The sequence below is a fragment of the Equus asinus genome, chromosome 15 (genome assembly GCF_041296235.1).
Source record: "Equus asinus isolate D_3611 breed Donkey chromosome 15, EquAss-T2T_v2, whole genome shotgun sequence".
In the NCBI taxonomy this organism is placed as follows: domain Eukaryota; kingdom Metazoa; phylum Chordata; class Mammalia; order Perissodactyla; family Equidae; genus Equus; species Equus asinus.
In genome coordinates this window covers 5,851,871-5,864,211 of record NC_091804.1, presented here as the reverse complement: position 1 = coordinate 5,864,211, position 12,341 = coordinate 5,851,871, and the positions used below count along the sequence as shown (strand labels likewise).

The window sequence follows — 12,341 nt, the reverse complement described above, 5'->3', positions numbered from 1 at the left end:
TGTGGGCCGTGGCCCCCTTGGTAATCCAGTGAGGCCTGCACACCTCTGCTCAGACAACATGTTTCAGTGCATGCAATAGAATATATAAGGTTACAAAAGGAAGCCGATCATGCTGAAATGAAGGTGTCAGAGTGTGGTCAGCCCTCCTTGTCTGTGGATTCCACACCCTCAAATTCAACCATCGCTGTTGGGAAGGCCTGCAGTGGCTGCCTCTGTACTGATCATGTATGGACTGTTTTTCTTGTCACAGTTCCCTAAACAATATAGTATAACAATATTTACTTAGCATTTACATTATATTAGGTATTATAAGTAATCAAGAGATGATTTAAAGTATACGGGAGGATGTGCATAGGTTCTGTGCAAATACTACGCCGCTTTATATAAAGGACTTGAGGGGCTGGCCTGGTAGTGTAGTGGTTAAGTGCACATGCTCTGCTTTGGTGGCCTGAGTTTTGCAGGTTCAGATCCCAGGTGCAGATGCACAAACCACTCATCCAGCTGTGCTGTGGCGGCATCCCACGTGCAAAATAGAGGAAGATTGGCACAGGTGTTAACTCTGCAACAACCTTCCTCAAGCAAAACGAGGAAGATTGGCAACAGATGTTAGCTCAGGGCCAGTCTCCTCACCAAAAAAAATAAAGAAAGGACTTGAGCATCCTTGGGTTTTATCCACAGGGCTCCTGGAACCCGTTCTCCCATGGATACTGAGGGACCACTGTATTAGAAAATAAATTTGCATGATAGTAGTTCACATGTTTCTTCATCAACACTTTAAGTAACAAGTGGCGATCTAACCCCGCCTAATGTTGAAGTGATGAGTGAGAGCTGCATGCACAGCAATACAGTGTGTCAGGAAAATACCTGCCGGTGCCTCTAACGCTACTGTGGTTTGTTGCCTATCTGAAGGAAACACTAAATTCCAGTTAGAGATGTGTGAACATAGAGATTTCATTTTTTCTCACCCAAGTTCATGGACCCCATTTTAAAATGAGGATTGGACACAGGGTCCCAGACCTCCAGCACTGCAAACGTCGTCTGTACTGAGCTGCTTTTCTCTCTCCGTTCTCTAGCCCTGCATGAATTCCCCGATGACATCTTCACCAATGAGGACAGAAGACAGGGGGCGGTGGTTCTGCACGTGCTCTGTGTAAGTACCCTCTCCTGGCTCTGCCTGGAGGGTCCAGAGGGACGGCCTGGCTGCAGTGGGGGCAGTGAGGTGCCTGCAGAGTCGTCTCCCTTCCTCCTATTCACACGCCTGCTGGGGGTTCCCTGAGCCCTGTGGGGGGTGATCTGCAAATGTACCCTCTTTAAAAGGCCACAGACTCATAATCTGGAAGGTGTGTGTGTATTCTTTCCTAGTCCACGCCCAAAGCGTGGGCCAAAGCCCAAATGAGTGTCGCCTTCTTGGGGAGCCCTTTCCTAACCAGCCTTTCTAAAATGCCACTGTCTTGCCCCTTACCTGGCTTTATTTATCTACATACTACTGATGACTTCCTAACATGCTATTATATAGTTATTTTCTTATTGTCCATCAACCTTACTCACATGTAAGCCCAAAATGACCAGGGACTTTGTTTTATGTATGGCTTAATCCCCAGACCTGTTCCTGGCACGTGGTAGGGACAAAGTATTTGTTAAACTAGTGTATTAAATGTAATGGCAACTGGCACAGTGTCTGGCACATAGTAGGTGATCAATAAAAGTTTGTTCTGGCTGTTAATATCCACCGCTGCCCTAGCACTTCCTCTGCAGACCCAGGGAATTGAATTGAAGGCCTTTGGTTTTCCTCATCCCTATTTGGAGAGTTTGGGGAGGGTGTGTGTGTGAAGATACATCTAAGGAGTGGCTGCAGAACCAGAAAGACCTGGGCCAAATTCTGGACCATGTACGTCACTGTGCTTTCCCATCTCTGTGGTATTCACTCTTCCCTGGAATGCTCTTAATTCCATTCTGGTTATTTATTGCTGTGAAACCAATTCTCCAAATTTAGTGACGTACCCAATAACCATTTTATATTGCTCATGGGTTCTGTGGTTCTCATGGGTTTCAGTAGTTCAGAAAAGGCACAGAGGGAATGCTGTACCATAGGATCAAGGGCCTAGGGTGGCACGATTCGGATGGCTGGTGATGATGCCAATGGCTGGGGCTGAAGCCACTGGTGCTGCAGGACCCCCTCCAAGAGCCTTCTGCACTCCCATGTCTGGTGTCTGGGCTGGGACTGTTGACCACAGTACATCTGTGTGACCTCTCCAGCATGGCTCCACATGGTCACCCAGGGCTCAGAGAGGGAGGGTTACGGTGAACAGAGAGGAAGCCCCACAGCCTTTGATGCCCCGGCCTTGGAAGTCTCACACGTCATTTCCACCAGACTCTGTTGCAGTCACAAGCCCACCATGACTCACCGGAAGGGGACAGGGACCTTACTTTTCACTCCACACCTGGAGTAGGTCAGTAGGCACACCCTGGGCTCTGGAGTCAGACCAGACGTGGGTTTGGAGCCCAGTTCTGCTGTCTTTGCTTTGTGTGTGGTTTCTGACCCTTTGTGTGCGTCCAGCCCATCTGGACCCATAAGCTGCCCTCAGCCTGACTCACTGCCTGGTGAAAGCAGTCAGCTCTTCAGGTCTTTCCCCACTTCCCTCGACCCCTCATCACCTTCCCCTTGAAAAAGAGGCGTGCGAAGTCCATTTTCAGCAAAGACACTCTCTAAAAATACCAAATGATAAAGTAGACTCTACAACCCTTCCTTCCCTCCAGGAGAGTCACATGCATAGAGCAATTAATACAGATGCCAGCTGCCACCTTTGGCGCCAAGGAGGCTCCGCTGTTGCAAGGCTGAGGAGACCAGGCACTGAGTCGGATCCAGAATTCCCGGGTAGCCATTAGCCCCTGACCCCCGACATCTGAGAAGGGGAGTTTCCATTCTTGGCCCAAACAATGTGGGCTTCCCTCCTCCCAGGGCCGTGTTGTGGCCTGCAGCTCACCCTTTCTCCCCACCTCTGCCTCCCATCTCAAATCTTCCGAATGCAGCTGAAGGCAGAGGAAGATGCATTTGCCCTGCTCTTCATGAGCTGAGGAGCCCTGTGAGGCCCCTGCTATCTGTGGTAGTGCATTCCCAGGCAGGCACGGAGGAAAAGTGGACAAAAATGGGTAATTTCCCCCTTCAACATTTCCTTAAATGAGTGGACATAAGCCTGCACATTAGGGCTCTGTCATCATTGGTGTCTAAATACCACAGTTAGCCCCTACCCTGGCCCCTGCATTATAGAAACCGCAGGGCAAGAAGACCAGGGGCCAGGGTCTGCTTCCACCCCTTCAAGACCATGCTCCAGGCACATGGAACTTCAGAATTCTCCACCCACAAAGCTTGAGCCTGCTGCTCCAGCCTGTGCAGGCCTTCTCCCAAGACCTGCTTCTTAGAGGGGAGAGACCCAAGTGGAGAAGCTTAGACTTGCTGCCCGGGGCGTCCACATACCTGCAGGTGGTACAGGGTGGAGCCAAGCTCGGACGAGAAGGAGGGCACCTCTTCTACATGGCAGGGGCACATGTTAGGGTGGGCCTGCTGGTGCCCTCCCCAGAGTCAAGGGCCAAATCTTATATTATCCTACTCACGAGAATCCAGGGTCCTCTCAGTAGGATGTCAGCTGCACGGGAGAAAGCTTTGGTAGAGAGTCTGGCACCTTGAACAGAAAAAGTTGCTCAGTCCCTGTTTGCTCAGTGCAGGAATGAGCAATTCTTCTTATCCCCTTCACCCCTCGTGGTGTCCAGCACGCTTAGGATGCTCGGGAGTTATCAGATGAACATCGTTGGACATAAGAAGAAATCCTTCCAGAGCTAACCTGTGGCCTTTCAGTGGCCAGAGGAAACAGATCAATGATTGAGTCAAAGCTCAAATAAGCTAAGTACAGATTTCCTGTACTTGGTCATCTAGAAAGCATTTCTGAGCCTCTGCCATATGGTAGTGCCAAGCTGGACCCTTCTAGAAACCTGAACACAGCCTCACTCCGCAGGAGCCCAGTGTCTTGTGGGAAGGCCCACTTAGGGACAGCTCTTGCCGTGTGCCAAGTGCTGGCTGTAGTCTATGCCACAAGCTGTGGGAGCTCAGAGAAGGCACCATGCAGTGCTGGGAGGCACAGCTGAGTGGAACTTGAAGAGTGGTTAGGCATTTTCCAAAGGAGAAGGGAGAAAAGGGATTCTAGGCAGGAATGGGAAACCCATGATCAAAGATGTAGTGACCAAGAGTTCAGGGAGTCTAGAGTGAGTGGAAACTAAGAACAGGGAAGGTGGGGGCACCTCACATGGGAGGCACCACGAGGTGATTCAGCAACTGGCCTGGAAGTGGTCGGAGCAGATTCCTGATCTTGCCATCCCTCCTTGCCTGGGGAATAGGGTCAGGCATGGCCAGAGAGGACCCAGAGCAGTCTTCTCTGCAGTCAGGTGAGAGAGGTCCAGGCAGGTCACAGAGAAAGGCTCAGGGACATTTGAGTAGGGGTCCCAGAAGCCCAGAGACCCTGTGGAACACCCAGGACTGGGGAGGGACATCGAGAAGGGCATGTGGGAGACTGAAGGTCATCTGGCCACGTCTAGGCCACTGACGAGCTGGGTCTGCATCATCCAGTGAGGGGGGGGTGCCCAGAGCTGTGTCCTGTCACCCCAGGCTGCCCTAGAGAGAGGGCCATGGGCTGTCCTTTCATGGGATTAACTGGCAGTAATTTGGGATCTCAACCAGAGCACCCAGTCCCTTCAGATCATGCTCCAGAACCTGATTAAACTTAGCATTTGCGCCTGAGCTCAAACTGCCTCCTTCCACTTGGCCCCGTGAGCTTGCTTTTCAGTAAGGCCCGTAGTTTTCAACCTCAGTTGGGTACTGGTTTGTGGACACACATGGTTCTGAGGGCTCCCTGAAACAATCTTTTAAAGCTTAGATGTCAAAGCTTGCTTCTCTTTCTCTTTTCCCTCATGTAAATACTTCCCTCTTTTGTGTAAGCTTTGTGGAAATCAAACAGCCATTTCTTCCCAAAATGGTAGCTTTAATTTTCCCTTGGATCTTTCTGGTTTTGTGGATTTCAGAAACACTAAATCCTGAGATTACACTAAAAAAAACGATTTCTCTTCCTTCCAACCGTTCTTCACGTGTGGGTTCCTTACTAATGTGGAAATCCATCATCTGTGTAACTTTATCAACAGTGAATATCCCCACGAAAACACGCTTGTCTTACAACTTGCTTTATAGCCCACCTGTTATAACGTTGAGACACTAGAAGCCATGTTCTCTGTCTGTGAGGAAATTTGCACCCTTTAAACTCATGGAATCTGCCCCAAATAGAGGAAGAAGGCCATGAATAATTTTCTAGAACCATGGTTTGTTGATGGTGATTTATAAATACCCTGTGAAATTTTGCTAATTATCCCACATGTAGATATCTGGATATTTAAGGTTATAAACCAAGCTACATGTTTTCTCTTCCAGTGAAAGCTTTAAATAATCAATATTTGAAATTCTTTCTCAAAATGAGTCTGTCTGTCCTTAATAATTCAACCTCCACAGCAGAAATAAATACCTTCGGTGCACCTTGTCAGCTTTCACAAGTATTCTTCCTATACTTCAAGTCTTCTTTTCACGTTTTTAAATGTAATTCCTGTTGTCCATCAGGCAGGTAGTTCTCTATGCTTGTGTGTGCGGTGGTATAAAGTACCACATTCCTGAACATGAATGAATAGTCCTTATGAAGGCAAGTGCCTGCTAAGTGAGTCTGTCAGGAGGATGGGCTGCTAAGTGGTCCAGCAATTCAGACCCATCTGTAGACCAGCCCAGGAAAGAAATGTCAGTGAGAAGGTTTCTGATGTCCATCTTCACATTCTAAAACCTAGACATGCTTTGAGGAGCCCCACAGGAAACTCAGGCATCAATTCTGTGCACATAGAAGAGACTTCTTCCTCCACGGAGCTGTTAGGGGGCCGCCATCTGGCCCATGTCAGACTTTCCAAGGCTGCAAAAGGGATGCGTGGGCTACCAGGAGGTCCCTGGCCATCTGCCTTAAGCCTGCTCTGTCTAGTGGCGGGGACTCCCTTGTACACATCTCCATCTTCACTGCACCCTGCTGTCCAGTGCCCGTTTTAGGGGCTCACGTGTTTTAAAGGGAGGTAGGCTCTACACAGGATGGAGCATCTGGGAAGTACAGGCAGGATTCTTGTCCTGGGCTGCCAAACCAGGGCTCCTGCACGTGGATGTTCTCCAGGGACGGCAGTGAGCACCGTTGATGTCAGTCTCTGCAGCATCTGTGTATGATGATGTCCAGGCCTCATTCCAAGGTTGGTGGTCTCCTCCAAACCCCCAGCTCCTGTCCGCATTCTCCTCATCCTCTCCAGCACAGGGAGTTTTTAATCTGGTCTGGGAATTGGGGAAGTTCACTTCATGAGCCTGCCTCCAAATTCTCTCTTATTCCCAGATCAGCTTTTTAAACTCAAGAATTTGCTCATTTCTGTCTCTTGATTCCATTGAGTCTTCCTTGCTCCTCAAAGCTGCAAAGAAAACCACTTGGCGTTGGAGGAAGTCCCTTGGGACGGAGGTGGTGAAATGTGAGTCAAATGTGAGGGGAAGGAAGGAGGCTATTCAAATGTCATCCTCCTGCTGGACTTGTGGTTTTTCTAGGTCCGTTCCATAGTTCCTCCATGCTGTGGTACTCCAGCCTAGCAGAGAGCCTGGGTGACCTGGATCTCTCTACCTCACTCTCCCCGTCCACACAGTCTCTGTTCTCTCTGAAGCTGTCTGTCTGCTGCCATACTGGCCAGACTCTCCCTTGGGTCATCTTTTTGCACCTGCTCTGCGTGCTCACTCCCTACCTACACTGTTCGCTATTTTCTTAATTCACAGCCCCTAGAAGTCTCTAATTGGCCAGCTCGGTTTTTCCTGCCCGGCCGTGGGTCACCAGCTGCCCTATGAGTTGACCAGTGAGATGAAAGCACAGGGCTTCCTTCAGGAGGCACAGAGGGCGGGGCAGCTCCTGAAGGAGGAGTTTCGGCTCTGCAACCCCAGCCTCTAACCCTAACCTCCTCCAGCCAGAATGCAAGTGAAGGATAGTTTGGATGTGTTCTTGAAGAAGCTGGGGCTGGGGCTTTGCAAGGAAAGCCCAAGTCCCAGGTGGGAAGCGCTCCCTTCCTCCTCCGGAGCTTTCCTTCCCCTGTCTGTCCCGGGGGAGGGGGCTGTCTGGAAGGGGCCTCACTAAATGGATGTCATTTCCTTGGGCCTGAGTTTGTTCCCATTATCTCTGCTGTTCAATTTTAATATCTGGAGGAATGGTTTCCCTGGATGTGCTCCTCTCTCTGGGGCCCAGATTGCTTTTAAGAGCCAAAGAATAAACTAATTGATGCAGTGGCAGGTTCTGAGGGGCACAAGGCTGGGTCCCGGCAGGAGTGCAGGAGGCCCCTCCCTGCTCCCCCTCCCCCTGCACTTGGAAAGGCAGCTTTGCGTATCAAAGCTCAGTCCACCTCAGCCCTAAGGCTCATTCTGCTCTCTTGGAGGCCATCCTCTTGCCTTTTTGGCTCTGAGACTCAACTTCACTTTTATAGACCAGCATTATCTAACAGAACTCTGCTGATGGAAATGCTGTCTATCTGCATGGTCCGTCATGGTAGCTGCTGGCCATGTGTGGCGACTGAGCACTTGAAATGTGGTTAGTATGACTGAGGAACCAATTTTTAATTTTATTTCATTTTAATTAATAAAAATTTAAATAGCCGCTTGTGGCAATGGGAGCCCTAGAAGGGCCAGATATGACTTCTAATTCAGCATCTCCTCTCCCTTTGCTGATGTTGCCAACTTGAAATAAAGAAGCAGATATGGCCCGGAAAAAAGGTCGCCAGCAAAGAGGCACTGCTCCTTTCCTCTGTCCTCTTACGGAATGGGATGTGTTTAGTGATTCAGACAAACAAGATGCAAGGAAGGCCCTGCCAGGCCACTTGGGAGGCTTGGGATGTTCCATGAGGAAGGAGGACACCCAGATTAGGAGCAAGGAAACTTGTAGACCACCAATACGCCTGGTGCTTTGGAACAAGTAACGGAACTTCTGCCCTCAGTTTCCACATCTGTAAAGTGGGAGCACATAGTAAGTGCTCAGGAAATGTTACATTTTTTGTCTACAGCTGAAGATGTTGGGGGTAGTGGTTTGGGACTTCAAGGGGAGGAAGACAATTTATATGGAGATGGAAATGCAAATGTTTGATAAACAAGCATTTGCTGGGCCATCTGTAGACAATGTGACCCAAGAAAGAACTTTGATAAAAATGGGCTTAGCAAGGACCCTCCCAGTCTACAACACCTAGAGTTATCTATTGTGAGGGCTCCTTCCTGGGACAGGCCTTCTATCTTAAATTCTTTTAGGCACTTAAGAGGCAGGTCAAAGTTTCTTTAAGTTCTTAAAAATAATCATGCCAGGGCCTGGCCCAGTGGTGTAGTGGTTAAGTTCAGCATACTTCTGCTGAAATGCAGCCTGGGGTTTGCAGCTTCAGATCCTGGGCACAGACCTGCACACCACTCATCAAGCCATGCTGTGGCAGTGTCCTACATGCAAAAAAATAGAACAAGATTGGCACAGATGTTAGCATAGGGCCAATCTTCTTCACACACACACATACACAAATCATGCCAGAGAGACACATTTTGGGGTGGCAAATTCTGATCCCCCACAAGAGCGACAGGAAGCAGGTAGCATGGAGGCCTCTCTGCAGCTGGCATTTCTGCCAAGCCCAGGGATCTGAGAGAGGGGGCTGCTGCAGGGGTTTTGAGATTTAAGGGGACCTACGTGCTCTAGTCAGCAAGGTCCCGAAAGCAACTCATTTCCTGGGCAGACATGTTTAGTTAAGGGATTTCACCCTGGAAGAGAAAAATGATTAGAAGAGCTTGTGGAATTTGCTGTTTATTCATGGAAAAGTGCTGAGCATGTCCTTAATTTGTCAGTGTCAACACAAAGCTAAAACAGGTGTCCAGAGAGGATTAGCACAAAGAGAGTAAATTATGTTTCAATAGATCTTCAGTTACTCCCTGCCTCCTTGCTCAGGAGACTTGGTTCAGAAGGCCCAGGTCTTACCATTAGGCGTCATGGGCTGCACACAGGCTGGCTAGTGGATTGATTTGCCAGGTTTCCTGAGCTGGATATAAAGCGAGATGGTTTAGAGCATGTGCTCTGAATGAAACCCACCTGAGTGTCAGTCCTGGCTTTCCACTCATTAGCTACATAGCCACAGGCAAGTTGCTTTGCCTTGCCAACCCTCTTTCCTCAGCTGTCTCTGGAGATGAGTATAGTACCCACCTCGTGAGTTGCTTTGAGGAATACATGAAGTCAGTTGTACTAAGCTCCTGGCAGAGCATCTGGCACCCACCTGTACCCTCTTAGTACTTGCAACTTGTATGTACCCTGCCTGACTCCCAACTTCCAACTCCTGTGACTCCAGGCTTTTTCTGGTCTCCAGAGCCCGTTCTACAAGAAGGCAGGACAGCCCAGAAGTGCCAGGAAACAACCAGCCCCCCAAAGTAGCCCTCAGTCGGAGAGGGGCTGGTAGATAAATGCCTCAGTTCCCTTGTGTTTTGGATGGGCTAATGAAACACATTCCACCCTGTCTTCCAGCCTCCCCCAAGCAAGAGTACGCTCTGGTGCCCGTCCAGCACCTTGCTGGATAACACACTTTGGTTAGCTGCCCGTCCTTCCCAGACGCATTTTCCTGCCCTTCCCTGCTCCCAGTGAAAGACCTTGCATTGGAATCCTCGGATGCACTTCTGCTTCTGAGGCACAAGCTGAGTAGATATAACCTGCGATTATAATTATGTAAATGAGGTCCCTGTCTAGAACCGGTGAGGCTACAGGAGATGCAGAATTCTGCGACTCCGGTCCCTTCTAGACATCCACAGACCACAGTGTGACATGAGTTGATGTACTATCTTTTGATTCATGTCCGGGACCCAGTACAATATGGAAAGAAGCCTGGGGAATGAGCTTCGCAGCAGACAGTTTCAAATTTGATCTTATGAGGAGCCTCAAATGGTGATGGGAGGGAGCATTGCTTAGATACCAAACGTTTATTCATGGACATGGGACACCTGCAAGCCTGCTGTATGCTTCCCTTCTTCTTATTTATTTCATTTATTACTTGGTCCCGTCATCCCCGCTCTATGTATTTTATTTTTGTTTATTTTGTTATATAGAAAATAAACTATGTGTTCCTCTGAGATGACATTGCCAACAGTCACAAGTTGTACCCAATAGTTATGAATTGACTATTTGCAATTTTGTAGTGTTTTTTCCTCTGCAAAGTGTGACTTCAAAAGCTAAGTAAACAATGAGGTACCGCTATTTAGACCTACCATATGTCCCAGTGTAAAGAACTCGTCTTTAGCAAATGTTCAGTCAACCAATCTGGATAAAATAGTCAATTAAACGTTCTAATTTATCAGAGAACACTCCGTGTATTTTCAGTGTTGGTGCTCAGCGGTTTTGCTTTTCGTCAATAGTTTCCTGATGATTCTTTTCTCTGGAGAACGTCGGTACAAGACTTTCTATTTATTATGCCTCAAGACATCAGAATACATGCTGTCTGGAGGGAACTTTGGTTTTTATTCCCTCTATGTATCATCCCCGCCCCCCACCCCCTGATATACAGACTCCAGATAAGGGTTTCAAATACAACAAAAACCTGACCTCAAAGCCCAGAAGCTTCTACCCCCCAGGGACCCAGATCTGCAGCCTGTTCCGCAGTCCGAGGAGCCATTTCCTCCTGGTGGGTCTGCACCAGAAGAGCTCCCATGGCCAAGATGCGCGTCTCAGGCAGGCCCCCCAGCAGCCCACCCTGAGACGAGGAGCCGGGCAGGTTCTTCATTTGGGGGTGATCCCAGGAAGCGCCCTGAGGAGGAAGGCATAGGAGGGAGGGCAGCCAATACAGGGAGTGTGGTAAAGCCAGCTACCCCCGTGGCAGGGCGCCTGGATCTTCACCCCACCAGACTGGCAGATAGTGGAAAACACGCCCCACTGATTTCCCAGCCGAGGCTCGAGGGAGCTGTGGTATGAACCCCTGCCGCCGGTCAGTCACTGTCTGAGGGCTGCCCTTCCATGAGAGCCAGGCGGCTCCACAGTCCTCCGGCCAGTGGATGGAAGTTGTCAAATTGGCATGCCAGGAACATGAGTGCCAGGGACGAGGGCAGATGCTGACAGTGTGTGTCAGGACATGTACCAGCCAGGCCGGCCCAAATAGGAATGGACTTGCACCTGTGCCCACACCTTGAGCTCATCCTGAAGATCCTGGCCAACCACTTCCTTTGAGTCTTCTCCCCAGCACCACCTTCCACAGGCTTGGTGAGTGTGGTTGAGACAAGTGTCCTCTAGGCGAGTTTAGGGGCTGGGAACTCCTGATGCTGGTTGATTGGCAGACTGTCCTGTAGCTTCCACAGTCTGTCTGAACCAACTTGGGGTGGGGGGGAGCAAAGAAAGATGTCGTTCCTTAAGGGACCTATGGAAAGGCTGCAGCTACCCAGTTCCAACCCTACATGGAAGGACTGTGAACACTGCCCTCAGGTGTATCATCTCCCACTCCCCCCTCCCAGACAGCTTGTCTTTCTGTTCAGCCCAGACATTTCCTTTCCTGCCCCACCAGCCGGGACTAGTGAGGGTCTTGTCTCCTCCCAGAGCATTTGTTTCCTTCGATGCCTTCCCTTCAGCATTGCGTCTGACTGTGGACTTGATAAGTTCTGTTAGTTCTACTATTTCTCACAATTAGTGTGAAAGTCAGGAGTGCACGTCCTGGCCTCAGTTTCCCCATCTGGGTATGGGGATGAGACTAGCACCTAGCTCATAGGGGTCCTGTTATGACATAAAGTAAAGCATGTAACATGCTTAGTCCAGTGCCTTGCACATCATAGGCACAAGAAAATGTTCACTGTCATATTATTTTCATTGTTCTACCCTGGATCAACCTATGTGCACCTCCTGTCCAGACAGTGGCCATCAGAATGTTGTTTGTGGCTTCAGTCCAATCACAGTTAATTAATCCCAGCACCATATCAACCTCTTGAGTGCAATGCTTTGCTCAGCACTCTCCCCCAGAGAGACAGTCCGCACCACCAGTGGGCCTACCTGGTGTGGGAGTGAGAAGAGTGGCTGTCAGAGTCATGGTGCCCAGGTTCAGATCCTAGCCTCGCCACTTTCTATGTGCATTACTTGGGGCGAGTTGCTTCGCTTCTCTGTACCTTGCTTTTCCTATAACATGAGGAGAATGATGATTGTATCTGCTACAGAAAGTGCTCTGAGAGAGTTCAAGAGATCACTCCATGCCAAATGCTTAGAGCAGAGCCCGGG

At 49.4% G+C, this 12,341-nt stretch overlaps 1 protein-coding gene across 2 annotated transcripts in view; it reads left to right on the top strand.

Annotated features, from left to right (window-relative positions):
- SLC24A3 (solute carrier family 24 member 3) overlaps positions 1–12,341 on the top strand; it is a 457,448-nt gene that overhangs the window by 279,156 nt on the left and 165,951 nt on the right. For both annotated transcript variants that reach the window (XM_044748140.2, XM_014855848.3), the window contains one exon: positions 1,074–1,150. In XM_044748140.2, the coding sequence (XP_044604075.2) occupies positions 1,074–1,150 (77 nt within the window). The remainder of the gene's footprint in view (positions 1–1,073; positions 1,151–12,341) is intronic.